This window comes from Vicia villosa, linkage group LG4 (assembly GCF_029867415.1).
Source record: "Vicia villosa cultivar HV-30 ecotype Madison, WI linkage group LG4, Vvil1.0, whole genome shotgun sequence".
NCBI lineage: Eukaryota > Viridiplantae > Streptophyta > Magnoliopsida > Fabales > Fabaceae > Vicia > Vicia villosa.
The window spans coordinates 11,174,933-11,197,302 of NC_081183.1; the positions used below are offsets into that span (position 1 = coordinate 11,174,933).

A 22,370-nucleotide genomic window follows, 5' to 3' on the forward strand; every position below is an offset into this window, starting at 1 on the left:
TCAGGACCTTCCATTTGAATCATCAACTAAAATCTTTGGTTTCATATTTCTTATTCTACATCATTTCTTCTTCAATATACATAGTTGATAATTGTCTCATTTATTGTAAGAAAAATAGAAAATATGGTAAAGTGGTGTAGAAGAGATGAATAGAAAACATACAATAATAAAGTTTTTGTTTGAAGAAAATTGTTATATGTTATTGAATTGCATAAAACTGAAAAAATAGAACAAAATATATAGAGCCAAGCAATAAGCTTGCTTGTTAAAGTGGTAATAAAATCAAAATTAAAGCAAATCTATTCTAAATAGTATACATCATTAGCTTTGTTTATTTTTACTATCTTAACACATGTGTACACAAAAATTTAATCATTATAGCAACAAAACGGAAACTAACAACAACAAGCAAAGTAACAACAACAAGTAAAAGTAATTGATATGTTAGAAAAATATCAATTTCCAATACTCTTCCTTGATATTTTTGTTGAATACTCCAAACATTGATCTCAATTCTTCAAACTTTCTCTTGGAAAGAGCTTTAGTCATTATATCTGCAATCTAATTTTCTGAATTGCAATGCTCCAAATAGTTTTCCTTGGTCTACAAGATGTCATATTTTATTTTTCTCTATCGTCATTATCTCCTCCTGAACGACAGCTTTCCATCCATTACCATTAACAGCTTCAGCATATCGTGTAGGCTCTAATGTAGCTATATTGCACTTGGAATAAATATCATCCAAGGTTCTAGTAACTCGGGTTGGAAAAATCATAATCACTGTCATAATTTTCTCCTTCATCTTTTGAACTTTGATCTTCTAAATTATCTTCCATGGATAATGCCTTACTTGAACTTTAAGCTTGACTTTTTATTCCAATTCCATTTAGAGAACTCATCAAAATTTACATCTTAGCTAACCAGAATTTTTTTTGTTCTCCAAGTTATAAATTCGATACTCTATGGAGTTACTGTTGTACCCCAAAAATATACCGATCAAAGACTTTGTTTTCAATTTATCTCTTTTCACATTTGAAACATGGACATAGCACACACATCCAAATATCTTTAAATGTTGAACACGCGACTTTCTTTTATACCATGCTTCAAATGGTGTTTTTCCCTCCAAGGCTTTGGTAGGCAACAAATTTAGCAAGTACACTGAGGTGTTGACAGCCTCCGCCTAAAAGGTTTTAGAAATATCTTTCTCAAAAAGCAAACATCGAGCAATCTCCTTGACTGTCAACACCATTTTGTTGAGGAGTGTAAGGAACAATAAATTTGTCCCAAGCTTCTTTTGCAGTCACAAGATTTAAGATCATGATAAATATCACCAGCATGTAGTGATGCATGCATTATGACAACAACAACAAGTAAACTAACAACAACAAGTAAAGTAATTGATATGTTAGAAAAATATCAATTTCTAACACTTATATTTACAGAGGTATGTTTCATGCATGAGTTAATTAAGGGAGACGGACATGTCTTTTGTTGATTTGGAAGTTCTAAACTACAAGTGTAGCACCGTTAACCATAACGATATTGGTAAGCTTCGCTCTAGAAAGATGCCATTCTTCCTTCCAAATCTGACTTCTTTAATATTTATCTCACGGGGTAGTTTGTTTTGACAGTAATGGGATGTCCTTGGAAATAGTGTCTAAATTTTTGGTGGTTATCACCATGGCTAGCGCCAACTTTTCGATCTTATGATAGCGTACCTCATCTCCCTTAAATACTTTGTTCATGAAGTACTATGCTTTTCTCCTGCCTGCTCATCTTGAACTAGCACTGAACTAACAACTTTTTTAGACATGGACATATACAAAAATTAGATCATCACTTACATCGTTGAGTTCACCACCCTGCAATTTAGAACTTATAATGAAATGGAAGAAAAAAACACAAGGAGCAGCAAATAAAAGTAAGTTTACTTTTCACAAAAATAAACTTTCAATGTATTAAGTCATATAGCATTTCATTTCTCTTCTTAATGTACAATCAAGATTTCAAATCTCTTCATGTACTCATTCATTACAACACCAACACAATGTTTGGAAGTACAAAACTAAAACTATGATTTATGAAACAAAACTCAACAAATCAAAAACAAAATTTGATACGAAAACAGTTTCTTTATATCATCATGCTCATACATATAAATGTTTCCGAAACAGATCTCATTTTAAATTCTCTGTCTACAAAACAATCAGAGCTAGTAAGTGAAACAATGTTAAATGTTTGAGTAAGTGGAGTCTACTTTCTACAACAACCATATAATCCCAATCTTCATTCTGATGTTGTTGATTCATTCAGAAACTCCTCTAATTTTCTCTTTTTGAATAAGGAAGAATTAGTGAATTGAATATCATCCATGCTAGTTAACTGTTTCATTACATGGATTCCACTTTCAACAATACCCTCATCATTCAATTCAATCGCAATCGTAACTTCAGCATGAATCCATTCATTTTTCAATAGTGCATCATCCAACATAGATTTGAGTCCCTTTGGTATATAGTCTCCTAGTTCTAACCAGTTTTTCCAATCAGAAGAAAATATATATGTATATTCCCCTAGAACATCAAAAGGCATAGGAAACTCAAGAACATCAAGAGTATATGCATAGTTATTGATGAGGAAATAGACTCTTAATCTTGCATCTAGTGACTTACGGACCAATTCATCCATTCTTATAAAAGAAAAGTACAAAACCAAGGAAGGGAAGTTGTTACGGAACGAAAAAGAAATAGAATGTTCTCTACTTTGATGCTCAAACCACTCCGGAATCAACTCGCTTTGGGATGATGGAAAACGAAACTCAGTGCCTCCAGCCTCATGCAGTTCCTATATGTTTTTTAGCATAACATAAATTACACCATGATGAATCATGAAACAATAAATCAAAGGGTTATATAAGAAACAGAAAAACAACAATACCTGATTCACTAGCATGCTTTTACTCGATGAAGTCAATGATTTGCACTCCAATGCAGACAATGTTTTAAGATTTGGCGGAATCCCTCTTATTTCTTCAAGATATTGGCAACCATCCAAATAAATGCCCTTTAGAAAGCAACAGTTTTTTATGCATTCAGGAAGAATTTTGATATCGCTGCGGCATATGTTTAAGTATTCCATATTAGAAAACAAGGTAAGAGCCACGGCTAGAAATTTATGTTTGCTTGTTCGAATATAAATATCTCTCACATTGGAAGACAACAAGGAACTCAGTTCATCATTCGGTTTTGTGACTAACTGACTATAACCATCAATATCAACTTGGGACAAATTTGACATCATGGGAATGCTACTTGGAAATATAAGTTTTCCATGTCCATGTATCGATAAGTTATGAAGTTCGGTAAGATTTTGAAATGAAGATGGAAATTCTTTTATGCCAGTGCCTATCAAAGATATATTGTTAATATTATTCATCTTGTCCAATATTTCAGGAAATTTCTTGAGACTGGTACAAGATGAAAGTTGTAGCTCTAGAAGAGAGTTCAACTATAAAGGTGGAAAACTCGATAACTTGTCACAACCCTGAGCATTCAAGATTTGGAGCTTATTGAGGAACCCAATAGACTCATCAATTGAAATTAAATTCTCACACTTTTTGAATGAAAAAATTTCTAAATTTGGGAGACACGAGACGTCAGATATATTTGTTAAGTATTCACAATTGTCAAGTTTTAAAATTTTCATCTTCTCAAATGTCTGCATAAACAAAAAAAAAAAACAAATAATAATCAAATAAATAATCTCTTATGAATTTATAAATATGCATGATAAAAAAATAAATGTATTACCTTGTTCGTAATGCTAAAAGGTATACATCCTAAAGGATATCTTGGCCATTCTAATACTCTCAGACCACTTGGAAGATGTCGGGCACCTTTGGAAAAATGACCATTTTTTATGATAAGTGTTTTGAGATTTTTCATCTTCTTGAAGGTTTTTCCATTCCAGTCTATTATTGCTTGCGTCGAAGGGTAATCGAGATATATCATTTCAATTTTGCTGGTTCCCTTTGAACAAAAAATAAATAAAAAAAATAAGAATTAAGTCAATGAGCCACAACACATATAGAGAAATTTATATGCAATAAAAAACTAGTATGAGATGGTTATATATAACTCTAAAAAGAACAATGTTCATAAATATCAATCTTACTCACAGTATTTTCTTTTAAGACATGAATTATATCCTCGTAATACCACAACCTACTACGTTCTCCAAGTTCTTTAGGTGATTCTTGTCGGACGACTTCTTTACCCATGTCCTCTATCAAATCATGTAATCTCACATCAACATAATTGATCTTTATGAGAGATTTTTCAGCCAACACTACAACATGATGTTTTATACAGTGACCATAATGCGCATGAAGTATATTTTCGACCTCCACCCATCTACTCCCTTTGAAACAACAAGCAATGTCTAGAAAAACACGTTGTTCCTCTTCCTCCAAAGCATTGTAGCTTATTCGAAGTATCTTTTGGATCTCTTTATTGGGAATCATTTCGTACCCCTCTAATGTATTCTTCCATTCTTCTATGCTCTTTCGAAATAAATTGGAGCCGATTATTTCTATAGCTAATGGAAGTCCAGAGGCATATGTAACTGCACGATTTAAAATTTCTTCATAACTTGAAGGAACTTGGTTATTTTTAAAAGCCATCCACCTCAACAATTCAAGAGCTTCTATTCCATATAGCCCTTCCATCTCGTACATGCTTTCTATCTCGTGACTAGTTAATGAGTGCTTATCTCGAGTGGTAACAATGACTCGAGTTCCACGACCAAACCAATCAAGTCCTCCGGCCAAAACTTGCAGTTGCTTGATATTGTCAACATCATCGAGAATCAAAAGAATCTTTTTTCTACACAACCTTTCCTTTATGATTGGAACTCCCTCACTAGTATCACCTAACCTAACTTCCAAGCCAATTGTTTTTAAAAGGAGCTCCTCCTGGAGATGTTTCAACTTATTTTTAGTTGAATTCTCTCTCACATTATGAAGGAAACACAAACCATCAAATTGATCAGCAATAAAATTATATATTGCTTTTGCAAGTGTGGATTTGCCCAATCCTCCGGTACCATAGAGTCCTACCATGTAGACCCCTTCATCAGATCCCTTATCAAGAAGCGATTTCACATGTTGTACTCGGGACTGTAATCCAACAGGGTAATTGGCAACGTGTAAAGGAACGCGATTGATCTTGTTAGAGATGTATTTGACTATTTCCCCGATAAACTTGTATTCATATGATCTATTCATTCCCAATAAAATAAATTTGTAAATGCATCATCAGTATCATAATCACATCAAATCTAATGATAATAATATAATATAAGAAGAGAAAACAAGTTTGAAGTGAAGAGGGGTACATACCCGGGACTAAAGTGGTAGCCGGAGAAGTTAGCAGCTTGGTTAAGAGCTATCTTCCATTGGTGCAACCGCTCCATGTTTTGTTTGTTGTTTTGGAACCTATATTCATGCTTAGACAAAGCTTCACCATAACTTCCACTCCAATGGCGCACCTGAGTAGGTTCCACCCCATGGAAAACAGGCAAAACTAGACGACCTTTTGACTTGAAGCAGTGAATGATGTGGACAAGTTCATCCAAACAAAACGAAGAAGAGGCATAGTTGACAGAAAACACAGGAATGAAAATCCTAGACTCTTCAATAGCCTTTATGAGTGATGGTGTGATTTCATCTCCTCTTTGAAGATCATTGTCATCAATGAAGGTGTTGATTCCTTTGTCGGTGAGAGCCTTATAGAGATTTCCAGTAAAACCATAGCGAGTGTCAGTGCCCCTGAAACTGAGGAATACCTGGTAAGTGAATCCATAGGAAAATGAAGAGGAAGGTGATGATTGCATAGCCATAAGAATTGAGAATTAAGGTGAGTTTCTTTCTTATGACGAATTTGTCTCTTTGTAAGAATATAAGAAGTGTAACTGTAACAGAAAATGATGTGAAACTTCCTTACAACAAGCTACAGCCGTGTGGACCTTGCTGAAAGAGATGTTACTGAAGTGAAGAATAGCATGTGGACCTTCTTTAAAGTCTACTCTCACATCACAATCTCAGCTTTCATTTTTTATTATTATCCAAGCATAACTTTAATATTTCAATGTCTACTCTCACATCACAATCTCAGCTTTCATTTTTAATTTAATCCTGACAAACAAGACATACAATAAAAGAAAAGAATGAGAACCAAAAGTAAAATAAAAATATGTTTGCGATGATTAAAATTAAGGTAATTAAAATCGAACAGAATATTTATCGATATACTCACGGGTTTAAGGTTTGAAGGTTTGATTGAGATTGAACAACAAAATAATATATTTATTTGAATAACAAATAGTTCCAAAACAAAAAAGTTTTAGATTTCAATTCAAGGACAAAACAGACACATTAAACAGTCCCAGCAACATAAAGGATGCCAAAACAGAATCCAATTTTAGAGAGAGATAATGAGGTTTAAGATTTTCAACAAAATTTTGTGTCTGAAAAAACAAACACATAAACATAACCAAACAAGAAATTATCAAGAATTAATACCTACTAGTAAGTAGAACAAACTGACCACACCTTGTTCACAAAGTTCTCCCACGATGGAAAAGTTGTTGCCCTGATTGCTTCTGTCGATGATATTGTCCTTACTCGAGACGGTATAGTGGAGATGGCAAGAGTAAAAGAGAAATTGACAGTAGACTTTGAAATCAAGGACTTGGGAGTCATGAGATATTTTCTTGGTATAGAGATTGCTTGGTCAAAGAATGATATCGAGGTTTCACAGCAGAAATACATTATAGACTTATTGAAAGAAACAAGAATGAGTGGATGTCGTCCTGCCGATACCACTATGGATCCTAATGCTAAACTTTAGGGAGAAGGTAATGTTCTTGTTGATACTGGAAGATATCAGAGACTTGTTGAAAAACTGATTTATTTGTCACACACCCGGCATGGTATTGCTTTCTCACTTAGTGTAGTAAGTCAGTTTATGCATTCTCCTTTCGAGGAACATCTTGAGGCAGTTTATACGATACTGAGATATTTTCAGGGAAATCCTAAAAAAGGCTTATTTTTAAAGAAGAATAGTGAAAGAAATGTGTCTATCTTCACCGATGTTGATTGGGCAAGTTCAATCACATATAGAAGATTAACCTCTAGATATTGACATATTGTACCTATGTTTGGGTAATCTTGTGACATGAAGGAGTAAGAAACAAGGAGTTGTAGCAAGGTAAATTGTGAAGGATTATGGATCCTTTAGAGTCCTAGAATAACTTAAGATAAAATTAAATGAATAATCTCATAGTGAATTTCTAAATTATACATGATTGAAAAATAAGTTTATTTCACTTACCTTGTTGAGAAAACAGTATGGAATACACTGTGAGTGATATTTTTGCCATTTTAATACTCTCAAATTACGTGGAAAATCTATAGAGCCTTTGAAAAAATTACCACTTTTAATAATAAGTGTTGTGAGCCTTTTCATCTTCCCGAAAGCCATTCCGTTCCAATCTATTGCTGCTTCAGATGAGCCGTAATCCAGAGATATGATTTCAATATCACTATTTTCCTTTAAACAAAAATACAAACATCGAGCGCAAAAGAGACAAGACTTCACCACACAGATAAAGATAATTTTACACATAGTTTAAAGTATAAGAAAGAAAAAAACTAGTATGAGCACATATAAGTCCTAAAGAGCAAAATCAAGGTTAAGAAAAGAAAATAATCAATTCATAGATATTAGCCTTACTAACCGTATTATTTTCTAACACTTGAATTATATCTTCTCGGAACCACAACCTACTGCGTTTTTCAGGTTTTTTGGGTGATTTTTGTCGGACAATTTCTTTACCCATGTCCGCTATCAAGTCATGTAATGTCAGAATACAAATACAACTCTGCTCGAAATGACCAATCTTAATGAGAGATTTTTCGGCCAACACTTGAATTCTATGTGTCATGGAGCCACCATACTGAGCACGAAGTATCTCTTCAACCTCTGTCAAACTACAACCTTTAAAGCAACAAGCAATATCTAGGAACACACTTTGTTCCTCTTCCTCCAAAGCATCAAAGCTTACTTTAAGTATCTTTTGGATCTCTTTATTGGGAATCTTTTCATACCCATCTAATGTACACTTCCATTCTTCTATGCACTTTCCAAACAAATTGGAACCCACTATTTCTAAAACTAATGGAAAGCCAGAAGCATAAGCAACAGCCCTGTTTAAAACGTCCTCATAACTTGAATGAACTTTGTTATTTTTGAAAGCCATCCACCTCAACAATTCAAGACCTTCTTTCCTTGGAATCTCTCTTCGTGCTTAGCCAGTGCTTCACCGTAACTCCCATTCTGATGTCGCAGGTGAGTAGGTTCCACATCATAGAAAACAGGCAAAACGAGACGTCTCTTTGTCTTGAAGCAGTGAATGATGTGGACAAGTTCATCCAAACAAAAAGATGAAGAGGCATAGCCATGTGAATTGAGGGTGAATGGATGAGAAGAGTTTGAGAGTGCAGAATATGAAAGAGTAAATTCGTATAAAAAGAGTTTGAGAAAAAAGAGTTGGATAAGTGTGAAAATTCCTTACCAGTTCCGATATCCGTGTGGTGCAATCACACAGTAAATATCATGTAAAGTACATAGCAACTTCCCTTAACCTCTATAGGTTTGCATTCATCCAAATAATACCTACTAGCAAAACAGGTTAAAATTATTAGAAACGTGGTTAGTTCAAAACCAAACTCATAGTGGCATTTGAACAAACACATTGTTGGCAAAATTGAAGCTTATACATAAACAGTAACACTGTATCCATCAAAATCACATAAACAGTAAATTTATTTTAATAAGAAATAATTCCAAAACAAAAAGTTCAAGATTTCAATTCAAGGACAAAACAAACACATTAAACAGTCCCAGCAACATAATCCAATTTTAGAGAGATAATGATTTTCAACAAAATTGTGTGCCTAAAAAAACAAACACATAAACATAACCAAACAAGAAGTTATCAAGAATTAATACCTACTAGCAAGTAGGTAAAATGATTAGAAATATGGTCAGTTCAGAATCAACATAACCAAACTCATAGTGGCATTTCAACAAACACATTGTTTGCAAAATTGAAGCTTATACATAAACAGTAACACGATATCCATCAAAACCGAATATGAATAAGAAAAAAAAACAGTGGAGCATGGTGGCCGGAAAAGCATTACAGTGGAGATGAAGAAAGATCTCTTACCAAAAGTTGAGTATATTTCACTTGAAATTAAATCACTTCAAGAATTTTCATATGTTGAAAATTAGGTTGAAACTTTATAATGCAATTTCTATGTTGATAAGAAGCTCTTCAACCATGGATATAATCTCACAACACACTCTACATCCATGCTCATGTGTCAATCCGCTAGCAATAACTCGTATTTTTCCATGACAGCGGAAATGTAATGAGGAAACACTTCTCAATTTTCAAATAAGATCATCATCTCTCACAACGAGAGAGATATTGCAAGCATTTGACTAAGAGTCATTCTCTGATGCTGCTCCATCAAGAGACTTATACTTTATATGTCCATTCTTTTCACAATTTTAATATTTCACAATTGTTTTTTTTCACATGAGCCTTCCTCTAGCAACCAACACTGAAGAAATAATTTTTGTAGCAATTTCTTCATAACTCAGAATTTCCTTCCTATATATCAAGGCAGGTTTAATATGTTCATAGGAAGATGGAAGAGACTATATGAGTCTCAAATCTTTATCTTTGTCATCAATCTTGACTCCAATGGTTTTGAATTTAGAAACAATATCATTTAGAACACTCAGATAATCAGATACTTTTGTAAGTTCATCTACATGAAAGCTATGAACTACCCCAACAACTAATTTGATATACCATTTCCTTGATATAGTCCTTCAAGTTTCTCCCAAAGCTCTTTGGTTAACGACGTACCAAGAACATTCGCAAGAGTATTCTTAGCCAAAAAACATGTAAATTGTACTTGAAGTTCTTAAATCTATTTCTTGTTTTCTTTGTTGGAAATGTTTCCTTTCAACGCCTTGTGTAATCCTAATTGTATCAAAACATCATTGACTTGAATTTTCCACAAGTCAAAATTGATTCTTCCATCAAATTTCTATAAGTCAATTTTCACTGCACTTGAAAAACTTGACATTGCAACCAAAAAAAATTCTACATCAAAACAAAATTTTCTCAACCAACACAGAGTATAAAATTTCTTTTCTGATGTGGAAGATCAGACTAAACTGCAATCATAGAGCATACTAAAAATTTATACTCCACCAAACCAATGCTTTATACGAGTTGTTGGTTGAAAAAAATAAAGCATAAAGAAAAAAGAGGAACACAATCACAACACAAGGACATTAACGTTGAAACTCCAAAATCGGAAAAAAAAAACATGACCGTTGTCAAATGACAACCAGATAATAATATTATGTGAAAATTGTTACAACACATAGACTATCATCAACCACCCCAAAACCCTCAATACACCCGCCATTTTCAAAAGCAAATATTTAACTACCCCTCACGACACTCTAAAATTATAGTATAAAAGAAAATATAAAAAATCAAATACAAATTTAAAGTACTTTTGACTATTACATCTTATAAAGAAAACTTGAATTTTATATATAACTTTAGACTCCCTCTTCCTTCACAAAAACTAACTGATGTTAGATTTCTTTAACATATATATTTTCAACCAAATCCTTACCAAACAAGAAATTATCAACAATAATGCCTACTAACAATGTATAGGCCAAATGCACAGCAAATGTAGAAAAATCCAGTTGGACAAAGTTATGTCTTATCAACATTTATTGAATCGAGTGGATTAAGTTCCAGTTGGATATTGGACACAAGAACCACATATAACAATGTAACATTTGTCATTCCTTAGATTGTTTTACCAAATATGACAAGATAGATATTATAGATTTTAGACTTCCAAATGGAAGTCCAGTGCCAGCCAGTTTTTATGAAAGAACACAATTGAATGTTAATATAATCATAGAAAGGGTATTATATGTTCCTGATTTTGTTGTGCATCTATTTTCATTTCAAAATTGTACATATAGCAAGAACTGCAAGAAAAATAACATTGGTTATACATATAGTTAATTCTCATTGGCTTATTGGTACAGGTGCTTTAATGTCTTTTTGAAAAGATAATTGGCTATAGCCTATAGGTTATACTCTTGTTGAAGCACTGAATATTCCTCCTCATGGTCATCAGCTTCATATTTTTATTGCGCAAATTCCATTGACAGTGAAACTTTGGTTATATGTATAGTTATTATGTTATTCCTTCAACATGTTTTCCAAATTAATTGGTGTGATCCATTTCAAGAATGGTAGTTTGGTAGCCAAGGAAGCTTTCCTTCATTTATTTCCACTTACAACGGATCTTAGTTGGGTCGTATGATTTGGTGCCCTTTCATTCCATCATTTGTCTCCTTTATAATACCAGGATTGATTCAAGGGAAAATGCTTAAATGTGATAATTGTGGATGCTTTGTGGTTTATGTTTGTTTTCTCTATATGAAACATTTTGAGACAACAAACCTCCTATTTTAAAGTTGTCCATTCATTTCACATAGAGTCTTTGGATGTAGTTAGAATCAGGGCCGGCTCTGGGCCCGGGCAAGCAGGTCCACAGCCCAGAGTCTCAAAAAAATAGGGGCCTCAAATGGGGTGGAATTAGGAAATTATAATACTAAGTTAGTGTTGTGAAAAACGATACCAATAACAAAGTATAATAGGGAATTATAAGGGAGAAGAAAGAAGAGGAACACAATAATTGGTTATAACTGCTATTCTTTCACTTTCTCTTAAAACAAGATTACAAGTTTACAAGAATAACAAATAACCTCTCTCACCCTAAATTAGGATTTGCAGCTTAGCAATGATGAGAGACTAGTATGCTATTTATAATAAAACCTAACATACTAACTAATGGGCTTTTTCCACAAGGCCCATTACACAAGCCAACTTAATAAACAAGCTAACTTAACAAATTAGGGTTTAAACACTAAAACCTAATTTAACATGCTAACAACCCTAGCATCTTCGACACAAGCATGTGAACAACCTTCGACATCATGCTTAACCCTGTCGAACCAAGAAGCTACCCTTCGGCCATACTAGAGTTCGATCCAATATCTCACAAATCTCCACCTTGGATCTAACTCTACAACATCAAGGGAACACACTAGTTTTCTTCATGCAGCTTTATCAACTGCATACAGTGGAAAAACTTGCAACTCGGCAATGTCTTGGTGATCATATCAGCAGCATTGTCTTCAGTCGAAACCTTCAGCACTTGGACTTCTCCACGCTCGATTACTCCTCTGACGAAATGCAGCCTCACATCAATGTGCTTAGTTCGCTCATGATAGGCTGAATTCTTCGACAGGTGTATTGCACTTTGACTATCACATTTAACAGTGATACCTCGACCTTGAAGTTTCAGCTCCTTCGCAAAACCTTCAAGCCACAATGCTTCTTTCACAGCTTCAGTTAATGCAATGTACTCCGCTTCAGTGGTTGATAGAGCAACAACCTTCTGAAGTGTTGCTTTCCAACTAATTGCTGTGCCAAACATAGTGAAAACATATCCAGAAATAGATTTCCTGGAATCCATACAACCTGCATAATCAGAGTCGACATATCCTTCGATTACTGTTTTACCATCTTCACCCAAAGCTCCACCATAAATTAGGACTCTATTCAGAGACCCATTTATGTACCTTAAAATCCACTTCAATGCTTGCCAGTGAGCCTTTCCAGGATTCGCCATGTACCTGCTTACAAGACTTACTGCGTATGCTATGTCGGGTCTAGTACAAACCATAGCATACATCAAAGAACCAACTATATTAGCATATGGGATGCTATTCATATAGGCTCTTTCCACATCAGTACTGGGACACTGATCAATACTCAGCTTGAATTGAGGGTTTGTTGGAGTCACAACTGGCTTCGAATTCGACATACCAAACTTTTCAAGAATCTTCCGTAGATATGCCTCTTGAGATAGGCATAACTTCGACTTATTTCTATCTCTTCGAATGTCAATTCCAAGAATCCTGGAAGCAGCTCCCAGATCCTTCATATCGAACTCCTTATTAAGTTCAGCCTTCACCCTCATCACATCTTCGACACTGTTGCTTGCTATGAGAATATCATCCACATAAAGCAACAAAATAACAAATGAATTACCAGGTCGAAATCTGAAGTAAACACAGTGGTCGAACTGACTTCTAATGAAACTTATGCGTGCCATGAACTTGTCGAATCTCCTATTCCACTGTCGAGGAGATTGTTTCAGCCCATACAAGGATCTCTTTAACTTACACACATAATCATCCTTCCCCTTTTCGACATACCCTTCAGGTTGCCTCATCAGGATCGTTTCATCTAGATCACCATACAAGAACGCAGTTTTCACATCCATCTGTTCCAGTTCAAGATCGAACTGTGCCACCATGGCAAGCAGCATTCGAATGGACCTATGTTTCACAACAGGAGAAAACACATCATTGAAGTCGACACCTTCTTTCTGAGTGAAACCCCTTGCGACTAACCTTGCCTTATATCTTTTCGACGTCACTCCTTCAATTCCTTCCTTAACTTTGAAAATCCATTTACAGCTGACTAACCTTGCCCCAGCAGGTTTCTTGATCAGTTCCCAAGTGTGATTATCATGAAGAGATTTCATCTCATCATCCATGGCCTTCAGCCATTCAGTCTTATTTTGACTCCTCATAACTTCCTTATAATCTCTAGGTTCATCATCAAGAACCTCACTGGCAGAGATTAATGCATAAGCTATAAGATCTGCATACCCAAGTCTCTGAGGTGGTTTGATGACTCTTCTCGACCTATCTCTCGACAATAGGTAGTCATCGTCAGTTTCCTCAACTTCCTCAGCATCTTCTGCTTCTTCTTCGACTTCATTAGGGACATGCAATTCAGTATCAACATGCTCCACCTCAACAGGAATCTCTACCTGTTCCAGCTCTTCGTCAGATGTTTCTGTACTTCGACCAACATCATCAGTTTTCTTAAAAGCCATTTCAGCTTCATTGAAAACAACATCTCGACTGGTGATACACCTCCTGTGACCTGGCTCTAGGCACCATAGCCTATAAGCTTTGACTCCTTCTGGGTATCCCATGAACATGCATTTCAGAGCTCTAGGTTCGAACTTGTCTTGCCTAATGTGAGCATAGGCTATGCAGCCAAATACTCTCAGTTTGTCGAGATCTGGTGGATGTCCCGACCAAACTTCTTCAGGTGTCTTCATATCTAACGCTGTCGAAGGACATCTGTTTATCAGATATGTTGCTGTCGCAACAGCCTCAGCCCAGAACACCTTCTTTAACCCCGCACTAGTCAACATACATCTAACTCTCTCCAAAATAGTTCGATTAAACCTTTCAGCCAAACCATTTTGTTGTGGAGTACCTGCAGTAGTTCTATGCCTTGCAATACCAGAGGTAGCACAAAAACTGTCGAATGCCTCATTGCAAAATTCAAGGCCATTGTCGGTTCTCAACCTCTTGACCTTTCTGCCAGTCTGATTTTCAACCAGAGTCTTCCAACTTTTGAAATTCTCAAAAGTTTCATCCTTAGTCTTCTGGATGAATACCCATAATTTTCTGGAATAATCATCTACTATGGATAGAAAATACCTTGCTCCTGAATGTGATGGACACCTTGCAGGCCCCCAAAGATCAGCATGGATGTAATCAAGGGATCCATGTGTTCTTTGTTTGCCTTTGTTGAACTTCACTCTGCAAGATTTTCCAAGTACACAGGGTTCACAAAACTTCAGCTTTTCGATTTTGTCTCCACCAAGCAGATTTTGTTTCCCTAATTCGACCAGACCCCTTTCACTGACATGGCCCAATCTCATGTGCCAGATTTCTGTCTTCGACAAAGGTTTCGTGGATACAACATTTGTCGAACCACTTACAACTTCAGCCTCAAGGGTATACAAGCCTTGTTTCTTCACGCCTCTCAAGACTTCCTTCGACCCCTTCATGACTCTTAGGATGCTTTTCTCTCCTTGGAAAACATATCCTTTCTTGTCGAATTCACCAAGAGAAAGCAAATTTCTCTTCAAATCAGGAACATACCTGACTTCAGTCAACAACCTTATTGACTCATCATGGAGCTTGAATCTCACAGATCCAACACCTGCAATCTTGCAAGCCTTGTTGTTTCCCAGCAATACTGATCCACCATCTTGATCACATAATTCCTCGAACAAGTCTTTGTTTGGAGTCATGTGCCAAGTGCAACCTGAATCCATAATCCACTCCTTCTTAGAGTCACTGCTTGAAACCACAAGAACATCAGATGATTCGAAATCATCTTGAACAATGGCAGCGTTGCCATTATCCTTACCTCCATGATATTTCAAGCGTTCAGGGCACACCTTTCTTGTGTGACCCTCCTTCTTACAATGGTAGCATCGAATGCCAGATGCTTCGCCACTGTAAGTCTTCGACTGGCTTTTGCCTTTCTTCTTGTCGAACTTACCATCCTTTCGTAAGAGTTTTCCTTTAACGGCCAAACCTTCGCCAACAGTCGAAGGTTTATGCTCCTTTCGTTCATTCAAGTCCTTAGAGTACAAGGCTGATTGAACTTCTTCAAACGTCAGGGACTCCCTTCCATACAAGAGAGTTTCTTTGAAGTGAGCATGTGATCGAGGCAAAGAACACAATAGTAACAGCGCTTGATCTTCATCATCGATTTTCACATCAATATTTTCAAGATCAAGAATCAGCTTGTTGAACATATCCAACTGCTCAGCCAATACTTTGTCTTCAATCATCTTGAATGAATACAAAGCTTGCTTCAGATAGAGTCGATTTACCAGCGATTTGGTCATGTACAAACTTTCAAGTTTCACCCATAACCCTGATGCCGTCGTCTCCTTTGATACCTGTCTAAGAACCTTATCACCAAGGCTCAACAAAATTGCGCTGTGTGCCTTCTCAATCATAGTCGTCTTCTCCGCTGCCGTTAATGCAGCATTCATGGCTGCCTCTCCCTTCAACGCTTCCAAACAACCCTGCTGAACCAGTAGGGCTTTCATCTTCAAGCGCCACAGACCGAAATCATTCACTCCGGTGAACTTTTCAATCTCATACTTTGTTGACGGCATCTTCTCCACGCTCACCGCACCAATTTGTTGTGAAAAACGATACCAATAACAAAGTATAATAGGGAATTATATGGGAGAAGAAAGAAGAGGAACACAATAATTGGTTATAACTGCTATTCTTTCACTTTCTCTTAAAACAAGATTACAAGTTTACAAGAATAACAAATAACCTCTCTCACCCTAAATTAGGATTTGCAGCTTAGCAATGATGAGAGACTAGTATGCTATTTATAATAAAACCTAACATACTAACTAATGGGCTTTTTCCACAAGGCCCATTACACAAGCCAACTTAATAAACAAGCTAACTTAACAAATTAGGGTTTAAACACTAAAACCTAATTTAACATGCTAAAAACCCTAGCATCTTCGACACAAGCATGTGAACAACCTTCGACATCATGCTTAACCCTGTCGAACCAAGAAGCTACCCTTCGGCCATACTAGAGTTCGATCCAATATCTCACAGTTAGAAAATATATATTTGTCAGCGGAACTGTTAATCAATTCTTTACTATTAGTATTAGCCCAGCGGTCAAGTGTTTGATATTGTATGCTTGTGTTAGCAGTTCGAAACTCAATAGCTTCCAGTTGTTCATTTAAATAGGCAAAATTAGTAAAGAATTTTAAATCAAATTTTATTTTAGATGGTTATTTATTGTTACTCCTTTTTTTTTTTAATATGATTTTAGAGACTATTTATGTTATAATTAAATATTTAAAAGTTTATCATACAATTAACTTATTTATTATCAAATTTTTATAATGAAATCAAATTCATTATTATTTGTCATATAAACTTTTTACCAATCAGGTAAACCCGCATATTAGGGTCAGGACATAATTTATGACTACTCCTATATTTTTTAGCCATACAATTTAGTTTTCTATAATTAAAGTAAGAGAAAAAATCACTTTTATTTCTTTGAGATGGTGGATGTTGCCTATAAATTAGAGCAAAATTAAAAAGGATTTTCATTTTTAATTCACTTAATTATATTTCAATTTTGAATTCTTTAATAATTTGCAGATGACTACTTATCTGCATTGAAACTTTTTTTATTGTTAGAAACAATCAAGACTTTATATTTTGAAATTCTTCTTCATTTTGGAAGCGAGCAAAACGTCAATTTTTTGTTAGGGGTCCATTTATTTGTTTTGCCTTGGGCCTCTAAAAAGTCGAGACCGGCCCTGGTTAGAATCTTTCATTTACTGTAAGATTGACATGTCTGATCCGACTGTCTTTCTTCACTATGTAACTTCTAGAATTAAGTATCTTCATGATATTATTTTAGGTAAAATTGAGCACACATTTCATACCATCTTTTAAAAATATGAATATTGTTCCTTGGCAGCTTCGAAATAGTGTTGTGTACAAGTGTGAGTTGTTAGTCTCACATTGTTTGAAAAATTGGAGGTTGAGAACTTATTTATAAGTGAAATGATCTATACACCTATTACCTTAATATTTTGGGTGAATATGTGATGTCTCTTTCATTTGTGTGTTGCTCTTGATCCAATGTGGATGCTCCTCATGATGACCCAACAAATAGATGGATTAATTTCCTTCCCATCAACACTATATTGATTAATTCTCCTTCCATATGGAAAGAGATACTTGTTCCTACAAGTTGGCTAATCATGGTCGCAGAATCGATGCACTACAAGAAAATGCTTCCTAGCGTCGTGATTTTGTGTCATGGGAAGCATGTGGCAAAAAAAGTGGTGTTCCGACGTGGAAGGCACGTCACTGTAATATTTTATAACTTAATAATCAAAATCATGTAAACACAAGGGGATTTAGACAATATTAATTTGTAAAAAAATTGTGACGTTAAGTCCACGTCGCAACACCCAAAATAAAAAATAAAAAAAAGAAAAGGCTGAAAGCTGCAGTGTGAAATTGTGGGAAAGGGAAATTTTCAAATTTAAGGATGGAGATAATATTTAGTTGGATGGCGACGATCTTCAGGGGGAAGATGATCCGAGTGAGATTCATATCATTGACAGTAGATATTATATTTGGCCCGCTCGAAATTCCTAAGTATCTTATATATAAATTTTTAATTAAGTTTACTTTTCCTTTTTTAATATAAATTTATATTTAATGCATGTTAATTCAAATTATTGTTATTTAGTTTTGGACCGAGTCGGACTGCTGCCAAGTGTGTATACTATGTGATTCAGCAAATGTATAAAGAAGTTTGGACGAGTTTTAGAGATGTTCTAAATAAAGATGTTTGGTTAAATTGTTTTAACGTATAATTAATTTATTTTTTGAGTCATTGTTTCTTTAAATTTTTTTATTATAGTTTTCTAACTGTTTATTTTAATGTCATCCGGAAAAGTGAACGTGGGATCAATTGAGCAAGAGACTTGTTAAAAAATATTATTTCAGCAGAACATCCAAAAGACATTCCGACACATTACGACGTATTAGAAAGCGTTGGGAACGTGATGGTAATCGTCCCGAATGGCTGGGCAAAGAAGTTCTTGAAAAACTTCTTGTTTATATGGATACAGACGAATTTAAGGCTAAATCTGAAAAATGCAACAAAAAAAATGAGGACATATGAAAAAGAGGTCATCTTAATGCAGTTGGAAGTATATGTAACGACCATTTTTCTTTAATTATTTATTTATGTGAATTAATTGTGCATTATGTGTTAATTATATGTTTAATTGATTTTATGTTGTTTTATTTGGGGATTATTAGTAATAATATAAGATAGTAAGTGTTGTTGATAATTGGGCCTAAGTCGGTATTAGTAAGTGAGGGGTGTTAGTTAGAGCCCATTAGTAATTTAAGATAGTAAGGGTTTAACTAAAACAAGGGTTTTTGAGGAAATAGAAATTAGAAGTTCATTTTGGGGTTTTTAGTTAGAGCCCATTATTAAGTATCTCTTCGACTTCTGCCAATTTACACCATTTGAAGCAATAGGCAATATCCAAAAAGACACTTTGTTGTTCTTCGTCCAAAGCATCAAAGCTTACTTTAAGTTTCTTTTGGATATCTTCATGAGGAATTCTTCTATATGTTTTCCAAACAAACTGGAACCAACTACTTAGTTTTCTTCTTTTCTTATAAACTGTTGCATGAACTGGAGCTTGTCAGAGAGAATCCTATATTAAGAGTCTATTTGTTCCTGAATGATAATGTATATACTCTTTGACATCGGAGTATCTTGCAGGTACAACCTTTTTTTTCTCAATCATCACCGAAGATCACGTCGTTGCTGCTGGCCATCTGTTCTGACTCTACCCAAACATATTTCATTAAATATTTAAAATATTTTATTGATCATTTATTTAACTTAATTATAAGATGACCTAAGTAAATAGATATTGTATTTCATTAACCAAGTAAAGTATTAATCATTAAATTTATAATCAATAACCACTTATAATATTTCTAATTTTAAAAGTTAATTACAATTTTTTGTCTTGTCTTTGTAATTGTTACTATTTATCTTGATTATGAAATAACTTTGTCATAGTTTTCTACAATCGATTCCTTGCATTGACATTCTTTCATTTATGTTGTTTTTCAATTTTTTGTGTTCATCATTCATCCATCACACCATGCCTTTGTGTGCCATACCTCATAATCCTTGGGTTGATACCAAATATTGCGTTATATGTTCATCCTAGTGAATGTCATAATTCAGTGAATGTGGTACCAAAATTGAATTGTTCCTTTTGTTTTCAACAATGTTGTTGCACTACTTCATCTGCAAGTAAGAATGATCATATTTTTCGAGTTCAATATGATCAACTTGTTTCCTTGCTCCGATAAGTGAACTTAGCACCATCAACTCAGACTTCCACTATAAATCAAGTTTTTGTTTCTTATATGGCTCATCGTGATTCATCATTTAAGCCATCGTCAAGTATACTATGAAATGATTTTGTTACTTTAGCTAGCAAAAATTAATTTTGGATATTAGACTCTGGTGTCAATGATCATGTGTGTTTTTCATTGCAGTTTTCTAGTTCTTATTGCAAAATTAAACATGTTAAAGCCAATCTTCCAAATAGTACTTCTGTTTTAGTTCAATAAGCTTGTAATATATCTTTTTCACCTTACCTATATCTCACTAATGTACTATATTCACCAGAGTTTTAAATAAATTTCTTTTCAATTTCAACTTTGTGTGAATCCATAAAATGTTGTCAATTTTTTTGTCCGAATTTTATATTGCAGGATTTGACAACCAAGAAGAAATTCAGTTTGAGTAATCAAGTAGAGGACTTATACAACTTAAATATACACCTTAAATGTACACAACTCTCTCATATCTATAACTTTTATTTAGCACTTTAAACTAAGTCATGTATCCCATAAAAAAAAAAACGTGCACATATGCCTTAATTGTATTCATCTCTTTCTTATGACAATAAATTAATTTGTGATATTTTCTAGCTAGACAAAAAAATTACCTTTTACTTTAGTCATTCTATTGCATCTAGTAAGTATGAGTTAATGCATTTTGATATTTAGGTCCCTTATATATTTCATCTGTGGATAACCGTAAGTACTTCATAGTTATATTTGATGATCACACAAGATTTGTACGATCATTTTACTTAAAGCCGAAGTTAAATTATCTTTACTAAAATTATGTTTGTCGAATAGAAAGATGTGAGACACAACGTTTGACATAATGTGTATGACAAGATAATTACGTAGCAGTTAGAATAAAAGAAAAATATAAATAATATAGGATTTGGTCACCCAGTTCAGTGCAAAATTACCTACATCTTGAGTGTGTCAACCTAATAAAAGGAAATTCACTCTTAATAGTTAAAAGTACAAATTGATCTTAGTTGAATCCTCATTGTTAAATATCTCTTTTCCTAATACTACCCACGAATTTTTATTAAAGATTCCCTATAGAAAGAATTCAATTCTTAATACTTAGAAGTACAATTGGTCTTATTTGAACTGACTTCGTCTAATGTTATTTTCATAATACTACCCCCGCAAAGATTCAATCAGGACTCTCCATGAATCTGAGACATCTCTCACTTTCACTCAAACACTCTCTCAAGTGTTTGGACAATTACAAAAGTATAAGAGTGATTAAACAAATTTATAACTTAAAATAAACTTTATTCCTTAATATAGAAATGACAGTAGCGAATAGAGTTTCACAACAAATACAAGACTAAAAATAACCTTTCATATAGAGTAGATATTTTCTCTAAAGTTATGAGTTTTCACAAAGGACAAATCTTTTTCAACAAATACAAGACTAAAAATCTTTTTCATATTCAAACACATGCTAACACACTTATATATCTAATATAATAAAAAATGAAACAAATCTGGAAAGAAAGAGATATACTTCAATTTGTATTGCGCTCCAAGCAAATAGTCAGAGACATGTTGAGACATAATGTTTAGAACATTATGCTCAACATTTTACTTTCCGCGAAATATCACACGTCTGATTCAGATTCTTCATTAACACAAAACCAAATATTGTCTTTTCTTGATATAAAAACGAATTCTCATCTCTTAATTAAAGAGTTCAAAATACAATTTCTTCTAAAGTTAAAACTCCTTATGTAATCATTTTTAATAGTGATTGGAGATCTTCTCATTAAGTGCAAATGCAAATTAAGTAAGAAATTCAATTAGATATCTTCATAGAATATTTGTTCCATTGCATCTTCAATCAATTTCTTTACATATCCATTTTTAGCACAATGTTGGATTAAATAAAACGGAATCAAATCTTCCTTTAAATCATATTCTATTAAATCTTCTCTCTAATACAAATTCAATTCAACTAAATCTTTTTCATTTAAATTAAATCCAAAACGTTTAATTAAATCTCATTCAACCATTATGAATTATTATTAAATCAATCTTTTTCAAAACTGATTTCATTTATAATTATTTTTCTAAACACAATCTTGACATATTTATGGAAGAATTAAAACCGAAATAAATTTTGAATAAAATCTGAAGAGAATCATAATCCAATATGTATCGAGTGTATGCTCGGAGTTATCCGTCAAACGGGTATCCGTGAATTTTGAGATACCCACGAATATTAAATGGATATTCATGAATAATATTATTTAAATATTATATATATATATATAT

At 34.0% G+C, this 22,370-nt stretch overlaps 2 protein-coding genes and 1 pseudogene across 2 annotated transcripts in view; 1 reads left to right on the forward strand and 2 right to left on the reverse strand.

Moving 5' to 3' along the window:
• The window catches only part of LOC131594476 (TMV resistance protein N-like), a 47,453-nt gene that overhangs the window by 20,863 nt on the left and 4,220 nt on the right, over positions 1-22,370 (forward strand). The window lies entirely within an intron of this gene.
• On the reverse strand, positions 1,944-5,984 carry LOC131594480 (disease resistance protein RPV1-like; annotated as a pseudogene).
• LOC131596771 (disease resistance protein RPP2B-like) lies at positions 5,697-20,711 on the reverse strand. Its single transcript, XM_058869513.1, has 5 exons — positions 20,696-20,711; positions 7,801-8,369; positions 6,584-7,613; positions 6,006-6,196; positions 5,697-5,836 (listed from the first exon to the last, which is right to left on the reverse strand). The coding sequence occupies exons 1-3, from the start codon at positions 20,709-20,711 to the stop codon at positions 7,359-7,361; spliced, it is 840 nt and encodes a 279-aa protein (XP_058725496.1). The 3' UTR covers positions 5,697-5,836; positions 6,006-6,196; positions 6,584-7,358.

What these genes read in the sequence shown, in the direction of transcription:
- LOC131596771 (XM_058869513.1), bottom strand. An exon ending in AAGTGTTAGAAAATAATACG is followed by an intron (nt 7,614 to 7,800) that starts GTTAGTAAGGCT and finishes TTTTGTTTAAAG; the next exon opens with GAAAATAGTGATATTGAAAT.